Here is a 15255-nt window from a genome sequence, read left to right as displayed (position 1 = left end):
ACTGATATACAGGATTCTGATTTATTCCTTCTTATTACTGTGTTGAGGTCCATTGTATGAACAAATGATAATGTAGTTATTGACTGGTCAGGATGCCAGACTCTTTAAGTGTTTCCAATTTTTTTCGTCATAAGCAGTGCTGTTATGCCCATTCTTTACATGACACCATGTCACCTGTATACATATGAAAGGTGTATAAGATTCTGTGTGGGAAAGAACAAGACCTCTGGAGCTTTAGGCATGGATGGATCCAGGTGTTCAAAATATGTCATCAGGAACCTAACTGTTGCCATGTCTAAGTACTGCTCTCTTCAACACTGGCTTCCTTCTCAGTGGTCTCTTCACATAGGGTGGCCCCTAGTGGCCCGGGGTTTATGCCCTGCCAGCTTGGCCGCCCCAATGGATGGAGGACACTCTTTCTAGAAAGTTCCAGCAGTAGTCAGTGGACCAGACTATGACATGTATTCATCTGGAACAAATCAGACCAGGAGAACAGAATTTCTCATTGGCCAAAACTGGGTTATGGGTTCATTGTGGTCAGTCTCAGAGCCAGATGGCCTGATGGTAGGGAAGGGGAGATTCTCTAAAGAAAACTAGGGGAATTGTTACCACCCGAAGGAGAACTAGATGCTGGGCAGGCCACTACTAAGGTCCAGGACCTCGCCAGCCCCTGCTACCCGTGCATGTGTCATGCTGCGTGTGACCACACACCACGTCCCTGTTCCACTGGGAGTCTCACCTTCCTAACAGCCACTCGTGTTACTGAACACGTATGGGCCGCCTACTTTTTTGTATGTAACAAGGGCAAGATTGATCAGGATAGGAATGGGTCCAGGCTTCTGGGAATATACTAAGGATAATCATATGTTTTAATGGGGTGGATTTTATGGCATGTGAATTATATCTTCATAAAGTTACTTTTTTAAGGAATACCATGGCATGAGTCCATTTATATGAAATTCAAAACTGGGCAAAGCAACAGGATAGTAGTTATCTTTGGGGGTTATTGGCCGCGGGGCCCAGGAAATCTCTGGCATGCTGCAAATGTTGTATATCTTTGGGGCACCTGGGTGGCTCAGTGGGTTAAAGCCTCTGCCTTTGGCTTGGGTCATGATCCCAGTGTCCTGGGATCGAGCCCCGCATCCGGCTCTCTGCTAGGCAGGAGCCTGCTTTCTCTTCTCTCTCTCTGCCTGCCTCTCTGCCTACTTGTGATTTCTGTCTGTCAAATAAATAAATAAAAATCTTTAATAAAAAATATGTTGTATATCTTCACTGGGGGGTTAGTATGTGATGTAACGTGTAAAATTCCCATCAGCTATGTCTGCCTTAGATGTGCATATGCCATAAAGCATGCAAGTCATACTTCAATGAAAAGTAACCCCCCCCTAAAGCCCAGGTGTTTTCAAGTGGAAAAGAAACCAGTCTACAGTAGTTCAGAGCACAGTTTTTAACTTAAGACCACTGGGTTCAAATCTCGCTCTACCACTTACCAGCTGTGACAAGTAGGTATTTAGGACAAATGATTTAACCTCTCTGTGCCTCAGTTTCTCCACCTGGAAAATGGGGATGGTAATAGAACCTTTCCTTGACTACTGCAACAACTGAATGAGTGAATCCTTGTACACCCTCAGAATAGTGGTTGGCACATAGTGAGTACTCAGTAAATGTGACTTTTATCATTACTGACATGGGCCAAGCATGGCGATATTGCTGTGGATACAGAAGATACAACCCTATCATCCATGGAGTGCATCGTCAGACGAGAGAGCAGTCAGAATGCAGAGGGAGGAGCTCTTTCAGAGCAAGAAGCCTGAAATGTATGAACTTGTAGGAGGATCTCCCAAATTCAGCCTGGGGTTCAGGTTCAGGGAGGTGGGAAACTCTGAATAGAAGGAAGAAGTGTATGCAAAGGCACTGAGGTGAGGAGTGGTTCAGTTGGTCAGTGCACCTACCAGCAGAGTGCACAGCAGATGAGGCCCATTGTCTGGGAGAGAAGAGTCAGAAAGCTCTCTCTCAGCCACACCATGGAGTTGAAATTTTCTCCTGAAGCCAAAGGGGAGACGCTGAAGGATTTAGTGGAGAAGAGTCCTGGGGTAAGATCTACCTCTACCTCTTTTGAGAAAGATCATACCGGTTACCCCTGGGGAATTCCTTGAGTGGGAGAAGGCTAGGGACGGGGAAGCTACTTGACCTGTTCCTGTATCTCAAGATAGATACTGCAGTTTGCATGTTTACTGTCTGTTTCCTCCCGTATTTACTGCTGGTCTCCTCCAACTGGACCACGAGAACCCTGAAAGCAGGAAGCCTGTCTGTCTTGTTCTTAGTCATCTCCTTGGCGTCTGGCAGAGCTGTGCTCTCTGAATATTGTTGAATGAATACTGAGGGCACACCCCAGGTTTCTGTTCCTAGGAACACGCAGGGGTGCGGCGAGGGGCTACTGTTGGGCTTCAGACACCGGCCAGTGATGCAGCAAAGATGAGGGATAGGGCAGCTGCGTCAGGGCCCCAGCAGGCATGGATGCACAGAGGCAGGGACACGGGGCTCCCCTGAGCTTCTGGCTCAAGTGATGGGGGGAGCAGTGGCCCCACTTACTCCTTGGAGAAATGAGGACTTCGTTGTGGTACCCGAGATGTCTGGTAGGGGTGTGTCCAAATGTTCCCAGGAAACCAGATCCCTAGCTCAGAGGCATGCTCTGAGGAGGACATGGGGTGATTTCAAACTCTTTGACCCCAGTAAAGCCCGGGTACCCACTCATCAGAATGAACACTGGCCTTGGGGCTGAACTAGGGGCCCTGAAGTCTTGTGGTCCCCGGGGGAGGGAAGAGCGGGCTTAGGGCGGCAGCTCTTTACCAAGCAGCACAGAAAGATTTCTGTCTTTTAACTCTGGCAGGACGACCTTGGAACTCTCCGTACCAGATGCTGGGCTGCGCTCATCCCTCTCCTTCCACCCTCCCAGCTACCCTGTGAGGCGACATCATCCTCCCAGCTACCCTGTGAGGGGTCATCACCGGTCTGGGCCACCTGTGTGCTGACAGCCTCGCCTGGGCAATTTTGCTGCAGTCTCTTACCCTAGTGCTGGGTCGTCCGCAGTCTAATCAATATCGTCAGTAACTTGTGTCAATTCCCCGCTCGAGGGGCGGGGCGCTCAGTTTCCTGAAGTTTCCCTTCCCTTGTGGAGGTATTCTGAGACTTGCCTCAGGCCTCTCCAAGCCTGTTCTAACCATCCCAGCTGAAGGGGGGGCAGAACGGATGGATCCCCACTCTGTGTCCCATTATGCCTGATTATAGCACCTGTAACTCCCTAGGACATCTACCAGTTGTGACCATTAACCCCCACTGCGCTATAGGTCCCCTGAGGACAAGGATCCTGTCTGGTGCATCCCGAATTCACTTAGCAAATGATTGGCCGTGGGCTCAGTAATGTTCACTGAATGAGGGAATGAGCAGACACAGGAACAAGACTGGGTTGTGACTGTTACCTGGGGTAAGAGCTACCTCTAACTGCCCCACCATCAGCAATGTTGTGAATTCATAACACATTCTTTTTATTTTCACCGTCTGAATTTAAATGTGGTTGTTTCTCTGACCCTTAGAGGTTTTCTACCCTAATGTTAAATGACAATCTATCAGGGGCCCCTGGGTGGCTCAGTCATTGAGTGTACGACCTGATTTTGGCTCAGGTCGAGATTTCAGGGTCGTGGAATAGAGCCCTCTGCTCCTTCCCCCCACTAGTGCACTCTCAAATAAATAAATAAATAAATAAGCAAACACACTCTTTTTCAAAAATAAATGACAATCTATTAAACCACTCATAGCCTGACATTAAAGACTGCACAAGTGGTGTCGAGAGGAAGATCAAGAAAATGCCTGATACAACCAACCAGCCTGAAAAGAAACCAAAATTTCATTTTCCCAAGCATGGATGTTTATGCTGTCCAGCACCCTCCACAAAGGAGGGCAAACCTGGTCACTAAATTACCTTTATCTATCAACTCGTCTACTTTAACATTCCAGATGATTTCTAACACCAGTAAAGGGCCCATCCTGATTTGCAAAAGGCTTTGGAAAAACAGAAGCCAGGGGCTGGGACGCCCTAGGGGGTGCTGCCTCAAGGACCCAGAAGGACTGACCAAAAAATTCTGGGATGAGGGCCACCAGCCAGAGGAGAGAGCAGGAGACCACAGTGGCACTCAGGCCTCCTCCCCTTCCACACCCTGGCTCTTGCAGCCTGTCTCTGGAAGGCAGGCAGGGGAGGGGGTGGTCCTGCACTCTTGCTGGTGGAAGGTAGAGTTGCCTGTCAGTTAAGAGCAGGACTGGATTCGAATCTCAGCCCTATCTAGCTAATAATGATCTTACACAATGCTTGGCAGCCTGTGGCCCCTCAGTAAAATGCAGAATGTCCCCGCCTGGCTCCAGGGAATATTAGGAGAAAGATATAGGGGCCTATCAAGTGCTTAGCACAAGGCATGGCACACAGGCACTCAATGAACGCCATCCAAAATCAGTTTCCCCAAGAAACTGGAGGCTGCAGGTCACTTAAGATGGTCCACGACCACAGTTCTCAACCCCAGTGCACTTTCCAATCAGCAGGGAGCCTTTGAAATGCTAATGTAACCCTTTTAATGCCCACAGATTCAGAATCCCTGGGGGCAGGCTCAGGGATTGTTGAAAGCTCCCAGAAGATTCTGCTGTAGCTCAGAGTTGCGAGTCAGTCAAATGCCTATAATCAAACCTGCAAACGGTCAATCAAAGGTACGTCCCCAGGCCTAAGAATGAGGCCACCTTGCTTTTAGAATTGCAACGCTCTTAAAATCGAAAACTTCTCGACCTTTCTAGTCTAAGGAATACATCGCAATTGCTAAATTCTCAGAAAACCATCACTCTAGAAAAGTCGTAACAAAGCTCGTGTTTATTAAGAATTAAAAATACTGTAAATAAGCCATACAGTTCATTTCACAGTAAACTAAACAAACCTTTTTTTCTCTTAATTTTCTTTTTTTTCTTTTTTTCTTCTTTTTTGAAAGGCAAGACAGCCATTAAAGAACAGTACAGCTCGAAGGGAAACAGCAAAAAACTACAGAAAATGCACATTCCTCCTCACTGACAGATGGGGGTCTGCTGGGACAGCAAACCTCTTCATGGACATCATGAGAAAATAAAAACACATGGCCTCCATTCTCCAGGGAGACAGCCCATGCCTTTGTGGACCGCTCTCATCACCCGTTTCCTGAAGGATTCCAAAAAGTCCCCTTTCCGGGATTCTAAACCAACGTATTATCCGTATTATCCGGGGACTCTACCAAGAGGTGACACAGGCTGGTCACAGGGGACTCTGAAGTGTTGTGGCTTTCACATTCAGAACCATCTGGATTCTTTGCATAGTTACCTTGGAGATCACAAGATGATTCAGGAATGGAAACAGCACCCCACACCACGGGAGGTGGCCATCAAGTCAAGCAGCTGGTTCTTATCAACTAAAAACCAAGGGGCTTGTCCCCCTCCCAAATCGGAGCTGACATTTGTAAATTTTAACCAGTTTAAGTGGAAGACAAGAAGTGAGCGGCAGCTCATGAAAACTTCGGCCAGAAGTATTAAAAAAAAAAAAAAAAAAAAAAGTAAAATTAATTGTCCTTAAAGAGAATGAGAAAGAGAAGTGCCTCCTCCCCCGGCCTTTTTTCACTTGAAATCTGCCAGGCAGGCAAGGTTTTGTGAGGTCACACGTAATCTGCTTCTGCTAATCCCCAGTTGAAGCCATTCTTCTCGGACACTAGAGCCATCCCTCCTAGAAGGCCCCTCTGACTAGCAGGGGCCAGGCCTTGAGGAAACCAACCAAAAGCAGAAGCAGAGAACTTGAGAAACCAATGGTGTGTGGTAATAATCGTAAATAAGTTAACTGGGCACAAAAATATAAAATGCCTTGGTGTTCGGGCCTTGGGGGCGGGGAGGGGCACTGCTTTTTAAGAGAGAACAAGAACCCGGGAGGGGTAGAGTGAGCGGGAGAAAACAACCCATTTTTTGGTCATGAGAAACTGGATCAACTCTGTACCCTGCACGCGCGTTCCCTCAGACTTTTTCGTGAATCTTCTCCACTTTCAAGAACAACCTATCCAGGTCATTTCTCAGGTCATCTAACAAGCCCTTGGCGGATTCCAGGTTGTTCTCGTTGGTTTCTATTTTCACAGAGTACGCGACCAAACTGTCCACGGCAGTCCTGAGCATCCTCAAGTCCGACTCCACTTGGCTGACTGAGGCTTTGAGGTTGTCTAGAGAAGAGAGTCTGTCCAGGAAGTCCTGAGGCAAGGGGGCCGCCCGGGCCGGGTCCTGGCCCAGCAGCGTATGGACTTGCTCCTGCACCTTCTGGAGAGCCTCCACGGTGCTGGGGAGCTCGCCCACGCTTCTCTTCAACTCCTCCACGTCGCTGTAGAGCGAGAGCTGGGCCTCGCCCAGGCTCCTCACCGTGCTGGCCAGGCCCCCCGCGTCGGCCTCCGAAGGGCCCAGGCCGGCCACGCGCTCCTGCAGGGCGGCCAGGCGCTGCTCGTGCTCCTCGCTCTTGGCCAGCAGGGCCTCCAGGTTCTCGCTGTGGCGCGCAGAGGCCGTCTGCACGGCATCCACACCGTCTTCCACGGTCTGGAGCCTGGAGTCCAATCCCTGACTCTTCTCCTGGAGCGCGGCTAAGGAGCCAGCGTGCTTGTAAACCCCATCTTCTTCCGGCCTGAGGGCCTCTGTTTCCAGGTGGCGCAGCTCCTCCTTGAGTCTCCTGATCTCCTCGGGAAGGCGGGAGGTGACCTCCTCGGACTGGAGAAGCTTCTCTGTGAGGGCCTGCAAGGTGAGGTGCTCCGAATTGGCCGCCTCCTTGAACTTCTGCTGCTCCTGCTTGAGGCTCACCAGCTCCTTGACCTCAGTGTAGACGTCAGACTCCAAGGTCTGGAGGGTGCTTCTCAGGGCCTCGAGGTCCTTTTCTCTGGACTTCAGAGAGACCTGTGTTTCCTTCACAGCTTCCTTCAAGGCTTTCAAATCCTGCTTGTACCCCTCCAAGTCTTCCAGAGAGGCAACCTTCGCCTTCACGTCATTGATTTCCTTCTGGCTCCTCTTCTGGACCTCGGTGAAGATGGCGATGTTGTCGTTGATGGACTTGGTGAGTTCCGTCAGCCTTTCCTCCACCGTGTTCTCCAGAGACGTGAAGTCCCGCTCCCGGGCATCCTTCACCACGTGGATGCCGTCGGAGAGGTCTTTGAGAATCTCGTTCTGGAGCTTCTGCAGAACTTCACTGATCCGGTTGATCTCGCTCTCCCCCTGCTTCACAGCTTTCTCCGTGAGGTCTTGTTTATGCTGGGAGCTTCTCAAGATGGACTCAAAAGTCCCAAATGTGGCTTGAAGAGACTGCACCTGTAACCAAAATCCACACGTTAATTGCTGAGAAGAGCTGATGAGTTCCATGCAACACAGCTCTATTTCCTTTTGTCTGCCCAGCTTCGGGTCCCTCTTCTGGAATGGAACCATAATCGGCCTTGGAGAAAGAACCTTTCCTCCACACACATTCCATGCGGTTTGCGGGACCAACCTAAAGGCCCTTTCCAAGTGCTCCAGGGGTCCTCTCTCCTGAAGCCACAGTGATCAGCCCAGGGATGGGCCTACAGCCAGTCAGTCAATTCCAAGACTACTGGTAAAGAAAACCTTTTTCTATTGGGATTGCTAGTTATAGAATGGGGGAAGCCTGGAGAGGCTCAGACTGGCCCACGAAGAACACCAGTCTACGAATCAAACCAGCACAGTGGGAAGCAAAACTAAGAGATGGCAAGATCGAGCTCTGAAGATACAATCTGCATCTCTGGGTACAGCTACACCTGAAGGAATCTGCTCTTGAACTTTTTGGTTTAAGACAATACATCTTCTCTCTCCCTTCCCCCGTCCCTCTTCTCTTTAAGCGAGTGAGGCTGAGTTTCTAGCTCCTGCAATGGAAAAGTCTTCCTTTCACAGGGAAAAAGCTGAGACACATGGAGACACTCGACTGGGAGGCACGAGACAAAGGTTCAGGTGTCTAGCTTGCCACTTCTAGTTGGCGGCCCTGACCAAGTCACTGTCCTCACCCAAAAACATGACTTGGGCCAGATGCTCCCTTGGCGCTCTCTGGCTTTGTGAGCACATTTTGCTCCCGTTTGCCACGACACACTCATCCTAAATAAATTCTCCGCTAACCAAGGTCTGACCTGGAACCTCTCCGGACAACTGGTCTGATGTGCCGAGCCTGACAGGCCAGGGACTACTGACACACAGAGCCACCCAGAACACTTTCTTGTAAAACAAAACAAAACAAAACAAAAACCCGGAATCTCTCAAGCCTCCAGCTCTAACCACCAATTCACAGGAACATGCAAGAGAAAAACACACAGCAAGGGCGCAATCGGCCAAACCCACGATGTGGAAAATCCTACACGACAAAGAGCCAGGACCTTCAATAATTAAATGGCATTTTTAAAGGGGAAAGTCGAGGGAAATTACACATTAAAAGAAATTTAAGAGATTCACCAACCAAATGTAATGTGTGGACTTATACATGGATCCTGACTCAAACAAAGCAACTATAAAAGAGCTATTTTTAAGGGGGTCCTCGGGAAATCTGATTTTGAACTAGGTATTAGATGAGAAGCAAGCCTTTCCCGTTAACTTTGTTAGGTATAATATACTGTGTTTTGCCAAAAGGAAAGGGAAGAGAAGGAGCTCCTATTTGTTAGAAATAAATCTTGAAATACTTGGGATGAACTAATGTTCAGTGAAAATTAGATCCTGGGTCGATACCCACTGGGTCTGCCAGAGCCACAAGGGCCCTCCAGGGGGCCTGCCCCACCCTTGCCTGCTGAATCTCTCGGCTCAGGACAGGCTATGCTCTCGGCCCAGGCTGCAGCCACGCCATCACCTGGGCTATGTCCCAACACCCAGAGCATCTGAGAACAAGAGAGACCAGGTGGGCACCCAGCAAAGGGTGGAAGAGAAGGCTTCAGAGACCCTGCTCTGACTCCAGTCCTAAAAGAGCAAAACAAAATGGGAGGGAAGAAGTGGTGACGGAATGAAACAAACAAGAATAACAAAGAAAAAAAAAAGAGCATCATTAAAAACGGGGCTCATTATATTGATCTCTTCTGTTTATGCCTAAATACTTCCATGGCAACAAGGCAAAAAATAAAACAGCATGAGCTCTGGAACCAGACTGGCTATGTTCAAATCTTGGTTTGGACACTTCCTAGCTGTGTGATCCTGGGCGAGTTACTCAGCCCGTCTGTGCCTTTTTTACCTCAGCAGCAGGACGGGAACAAAACAGTACCTGACTCTCTCTAGGCTCGTCGTGGGAGGATTAAGCTAGAGTGAAGATATCTACAGCTTCAGTTGTGCCTGACACATAGTGAATGGTCAACAGACAGCAGCTCCGGGCTCCGGTGCCAGCCCCACCTAAAACCAGCTCAGGGAGCACAGATAAGTCACTCACTTTGCAGGTCCCAACTCCTCGTCTATTAAAAAATAGTTTCTTTTTTTTTTTTTTAAAAGATTTTATTTATTTATTTGACAGAGAAAGATTACAAGTAGGCAGAGAGAGAGAGGAAGAAGCAGGCTCCCTGCTGAGCAGAGAGCCCGATGCGGGACTCGATCCCAGGACCCTGAGATCATGACCTGAGCCGAAGGCAGCGGCTTAACCCACTGAGCCACCCAGGCGCCCTAACAAATAGTTTCTAAAGTCCCTTTCGGTTTCCAGTAGTCTGTGATGTTAAGACAGATTAGAATGAGGTTTTCAGGGACTCCGGAAAGCTAGACAATTTCCCAGTTCAACTCAATATAACCTGACTCATAAAGGGTACTTTGAGAAGATACCAGGGAGAACTCACCTCCAAAACTAAGCTGTTCAATCACAGCACCCGCCTGTTGTGCACAGCACTCAAAACAGAGGCACGGCCGGGCGAGCACAGTACCTGCAACGTGGCAGGCGTTCCTGCAGTGTTTTCCAAATGAAGCAGGAATTAATTAATTAAGAGCACAAAGCCTAGTGAAGACTGAGCTAGTCCAATTCCCCTGGGATCCCTGTCGCCCCCTAACAGGGGCTGGCTCTTGGCAAACAGTGAGGAAGGGGACTAGATCAGAAATTATAGATGAAACCAAACATATCAACCCCCAACACTAGGAAAATAATACAGAACTCGCCCCCCTACTGATGGTGCTGTGAGCTGTACATCTTTCCATGTACATCAATATGCAATGGATGCATCTGTTCTCCCAACATATGTGGGGTGCCCACTAAATGGTGGGACAGACACCAGAGAAAAACGATGGTTAGAACAGGATCCCTGCACACAAGGAGTTCATATCACGAGAGGAGACAGTGGTGGCTGCTGTTCAACCGGGCACTTCCTGTATACCAAAAAATATGCAAAGTACTTCATAATTATCTCGAGTGGGTGGCTCCCAATGATTTCCAGTTTACCAATCAGGAAACTAGGAAATGGGCAGGCTGAGCACCAAAATCCCAGAACGTGGGAGGTCACCACCTGAGCTCTTAACCTCCAGTGATAAGCTCTAGCAGAAGCCTGTTCTACGTGCACTGAGTGTGTGGAGAAAATGCTGCTTACCCTCAGAAGCTCTGACTCCTCCAGAGTCAAGACGAGAAAACAAAGAAACACAACCAGAGAACTCACTCTTCCACAAACAACTGCTCATCTCTTTCAGCTGTCCCTCCTGGGCCTAAGCCCACCCCTCCCATCACTTTCTGCCACCCTGGATCCACCAGGGCCACAAGGGCCCTTCCCCGCCTCCAACCAAACTGCCAGCATCTTCGGAAACCCGCACCCACTGTGCCCACTGAACCTTCCGTGGAAGGACAGGCCAGCTTCTCTGCCCAGGCTGCAGTCATTCAGACCTGGGCCATTTCCCAACATTGGGACCATCTGCACAATGAGACCAGGCAAGCGGCCCTGTGGCGTGCTTCAAGTCGCACTGCTTTGACTCCGACCCCAAATCCCCCACTTAGGGGCTGTGTGTGACCTTGAAGGAGTAATACAGCAGGCTCCTGGCCAGGCTGGCCCACCTGTGGAAAGTGCTAAGGAATGGGTCCTGCCTCAGAGGGTGGCTGGGAAGAACTTAATAGGATGCCTAGCCCATACTGAATACTAATTACGAATAATAATACTATAAGTATAGGTTCCTGCTAAGAACCAAACCCCACCCTGCACCAAGCATCACAGAGTTAAAAAGGGGCTCAAGTTTAGGCTTTCAGAGGAGCCACCACTGCTCACTCTTCAAAGCAAAATCACTCATTTCCTGGCCTCCACGGAGGAGCAGACAGAAGTGGCCACACACAGTGTCAAATCTCAGTACTGTTCTGGGCACATTCTGAGTTCCACATCATCGGACCAGGCATTAACTAAATAGCCACTACACACCTCACGAGCCACGGGCAAGATAATAAAATGAACAAAGGGCTAAGACTGTCCTAGGAGCAAACTGCAATATGAATCCTAGCCCTGCCCCTTACTAGCTGTGGGACCTTGCATTTTCTTGGCCTTCTCGTGGCTCACTCTCCTCATCTGCAAAAAGGGCGGTCTACTCGTGCTCACCTCTTGGGGCTGCTGTGAGAGTCAAGAGATGAGAGCACAATAAATCCGAGGCATCACATATAGCTTGATTACACTGCTAAATTAAAAAGAAAGGACACTGTTCCAACAGCATACAGCCAGGTGGATGTTTAAAAAACCTGGACAGTGCCCTCCCCTCACTGTGTAGATAGGAAAACTCAGCCCCCAAATGGAAAGTAATGTACACACAGCTTTGATAGAGAAGAGGTGGGAGCCGGGGAGGAGGGAATAGGGGAGAGGCAGGGGAGAAGCAGACACAGTAAAACCCAGTTTCTTCAACTACTTTTCAAGACCTCCCCCATCTGAGCCTCAACTTCAATCTCTCATCTCACTACTTCCTAAATGTTACTCTGCTACAGGCCGGACAGCCGCCTGCTGGTCCCTGCAACACACTCAAGACAGCGCCCCTGCCTGTGTGTCTGCACTCTTTCTCTCAACAGTTCCTGACCACCAGCGAGGCCTACACTGGCACTGCCCTGGCCACCAGGACATGGGCCCAGGCAAACTCCACACCCTCTTTCTTCCGAACTCACACGGCAGTAACCCTCCACTGAAAACTCCTTACGTGCTGCTTTGCAAACATTATTTGTGCCTTTTTGCGCCTTGGAACCACCCCTCAACCCCCGCCCCCCCCAACACCCCGGCACAGTGCCAACATGCAACCGTATCACTATCAGACTTCAATGAACATTGTGACTGTTAACCGGGCGGATGGGAGGGAGGGACCGAGGGGCTCGTGATTATCCTCTAGCAGTGCGTCTTATGACGTGACATTCAGGATAGGCAAAGCGGCACTGCCTACTGAAGTCTCTCCGAAAAGTCACCTCCCTTGGCCTGCAGCGTGGAGCAGGATGACTCATTCCAGTTGCTCTGCCAGTCTTAAGAGGAAATTCCTAGTCCTGCATACTCCACAAAAGTCGATAGAAACTTGGCAGGGCAGGCGGCATGCTGGGAAAAGGAGGCAGCAGTTCCGGGCTCAGAAGTGGTGGCGGGCTTTTTTGTTTCGATCATACAACCAACTTTCATTGAGCAAAGACGTTAGTGGAGGACGACGGAAGAGGAGGAAGGAGAAGGGATGAGACCAAGGGAGATGCGCTTGGTGTGTCAACACACAAGTGGGAACCTAAGAGGCTTTGTGGTAAAAGTTGGGTCCATCCATACCGGAGAGAGAGGCCTCAGTGGACCCCAAACTGGGCAGTGGCCTAGACATTCTCATGCAGTCTGCCACTCACCAGCTGTGGTGTTTATCAATTCACCCCATCTCTCTAAACTTCAATCTTCTCATCTGGAAAATGGAGTCACAACTACTACTTCTCCTTCCCCGCCAGGGTGGCTATGATGATTAGATAGTGAGTAAGCCCTCTTAACATCATGTAAAAGTGTCTGTGGTATTACTCACCAGTACCCTCTAATATTTGGGGGCCTTTCCTTTCCTCTGAAGCTAGTTTTCTGCTATTTCAAAGGCCCACATGGGGACACTGGTCCACAAGGGATCTGAAGATAGGTAATATTTCATCTGAACTTCGCAAATGAGTATGACTACTTCCTTCTCCTTCCCCAGGATCGGGATTTATTAAAACCTGGCTCAGATGTCTCCCACAGGGAGAGCCCAGGTGCGGCCTTGCCCGAGGCTCCCGGGGATGCGCTGGCGTCCCTTCCAACCTCCTTTTCAGACAACTCTGTCCATTCAGCGGTTCCTAATCCAAAAAGAATGGGCTCCCCAGAGCCTGGAGGCTTCCTTACAGGTCACCGCTAATGCCCTGTGACAGGCCCTTGGCCCACCCTGGCAGGCTGGCCTGACCATCCTCCCGGCGGCCCATCCCTCGGGGCCCGATTCCGCCGCGGCCATTAACAAAGAGGGTCTGGGGACAGCCCGGGGACTGGGGGCCCGGAGACGGGGCATCCCCGGCCCGGACCGCCCGAGGAGGGCGCCCGGCTCCGGTCCCGGCCCCGGGGCCTGGGCAGAGCCAGCGCCCCGGCTGCGGCTCGGGGGCCGCGGGTGGGGGTCCGGGGTACCCACCTTCTGCTCGACGCCCTGCAAGCCCTGGCCCAGCTCCTCCCTCTGCCGGGAGAAGTCCTGGTGGCCGCGCCGGACCTGCTGGACCTCCTCCAGGACGTGGTGGACACACCAGCCCGAGAAGGCGGCCGCCGCCACCAGGGCGAGGTAGAAGAGAAAGTTGAGCGCCCGGCCGAGCCTGCGCGAGCAGGACGCCGAGGACGAGGCGGCAGCGGCGGCGGCGGAGGAGGACTTGCCGCCGCGGTGGCCGCCCTTGCCGTGCGCCTGGTTCTGCGGATGCTGCGGCGGGTGCTGCTGCGGGTGCGGCGCGGGCGGCGGCGGCTGCTGCTGCTGCGGCGCCGGCGGCGGCTTCTTCGCCACGTCATCCGCGCCGCCCGACGGGTGGGCGCCCTTCTCCGAGGGGCTCGCGGCGCCGTGGCCGCCCTTAGAGCCCCTTTGTTTGGCCGAGGGCATGGCGGGCGCGGCGGCGGGTGAGGCCGCGGATTGCGAGGCGAGCAAGCGGGGCACGCGGCCCGGGAAACTTCCTCGGGCTCCCCCGGGGCTGGGCGAGCGGCACGCGGGCGCTGCCGGCGTCGGAGCGGCCGAGAGAGAGCGGGCGGCGGGCGCGCGAGGAAGGAGGCCGGACGACGGAGGAAGGAGGAGGGGGCCTGCCTCCGCTGCCGCCGCCGCCGCCGCCGCCGCCGCGGCGCCGACCCCGCCTCCCGGGAAGGGAGGCCGGGAGAGCGGAGCCGGGAGAGCCTGCCACGCACGCGGGGGCCGGCGCGGCCCCTCCCCCTGCCGCCTCGACCCCAAGGAGGGGGGCCGAGCGGGGGGCGGCGGCGCGGGGGTCCACGCGGCGGGGGCGGGGGTGTCCCAGGCGGGTCTGCGAGTCCCGGGTGGGGGAGCAGAGGGGAGGGTGGTGGCCAAGCGCGGTCAGAGGCGGCCGGCTCCGGGAGGAGGTTGTCCCAGCCGGGTCTACGGGGCCGAGGTGGCAAGGGGGAGCCCGGGGGTTAGGTCCCAGTGCGAGGCGTGGGGTGGGGGCGGGGGGAGTCGAGGGGAGGGTGGTGGCCGAGCGCGGTCTGAGGCGGCCGGGTCCAGGAGGAGGTTGTCCCAGAGGGGTTTACGGGGCCGAGGGGGCGGGGGGCGGGGGTGGCTGACCGAGGTGGGGGGCGGGAGGTTAGGTCCCAGCGGGGTCCACGAGGCCTGGGGTTGGGGGGGTGGCCGAGCGCGGTCTGTGGCGGCCGGGATGGGGGGCGGGGTGTCCCAGCGGGGTCTACGGAGGCCGGGGCAGGCGACTGAAGTGGCCGAGTGGGAGGGGGCAGGAGGCGCCGAAGTAGGGAGGGCTGCCGGCCTGGAACTACCGAGGCGGGGGCCGGGAGTCGAGGTGGCCAAAGGGAGGGGCGCAGAGATGGCTCGACGGGGGGCCGGGACTGGCGACTGAGCGGGGTCCACGAGGGCCCCAGGGATAGGAGGCTCAAGTCGGGTTGGCCAGGCGGGTCGGAGGGAGGAGAGCTGGGGTTGAGCTTTTGGCGTGGCCCAAGTTCGAGTCCCCTCCCTTCGACCCGTTGAAAGAGAGAGGAAATGACGGGGGGGGCGCCCAGGAGCCGTGCCCCAGGGAGTGGGAGTAAGGAGGCGGGAACCGGA

General features: G+C 52.9%; 1 protein-coding gene across 1 annotated transcript; it reads right to left on the bottom strand.

Moving 5' to 3' along the window:
* Nucleotides 1-4891: 4891 nt before the first annotated feature.
* CKAP4 (cytoskeleton associated protein 4) lies at nt 4892-14178 on the bottom strand. The gene is made up of 2 exons (XM_059402188.1): nt 13636-14178; nt 4892-7386 (listed from the first exon to the last, which is right to left on the bottom strand). The coding sequence occupies exons 1-2, from the start codon at nt 14083-14085 to the stop codon at nt 6064-6066; spliced, it is 1773 nt and encodes a 590-aa protein (XP_059258171.1). The 5' UTR covers nt 14086-14178; the 3' UTR covers nt 4892-6063.
* Nucleotides 14179-15255: the final 1077 nt, after the last annotated feature.

The sequence above is a fragment of the Mustela nigripes genome, chromosome 6 (assembly GCF_022355385.1).
Source record: "Mustela nigripes isolate SB6536 chromosome 6, MUSNIG.SB6536, whole genome shotgun sequence".
Lineage (NCBI taxonomy): Eukaryota > Metazoa > Chordata > Mammalia > Carnivora > Mustelidae > Mustela > Mustela nigripes.
This window is presented reverse-complemented; position numbering and strand designations above follow the sequence as displayed.

Bases quoted from the DNA above. Each gene is read 5' to 3' on its own strand.
- CKAP4 (XM_059402188.1), bottom strand. From the start codon at position 14,085: ATGCCCTCGGCCAAACAAAGGGGCTCTAAGGGCGGCCACGGCGCCGCG. The intron at 7,387-13,635 runs GTGGGTACCCCG...TTTTGGTTACAG, and splicing joins TGCAGGGCGTCGAGCAGAAG to GTGCAGTCTCTTCAAGCCAC.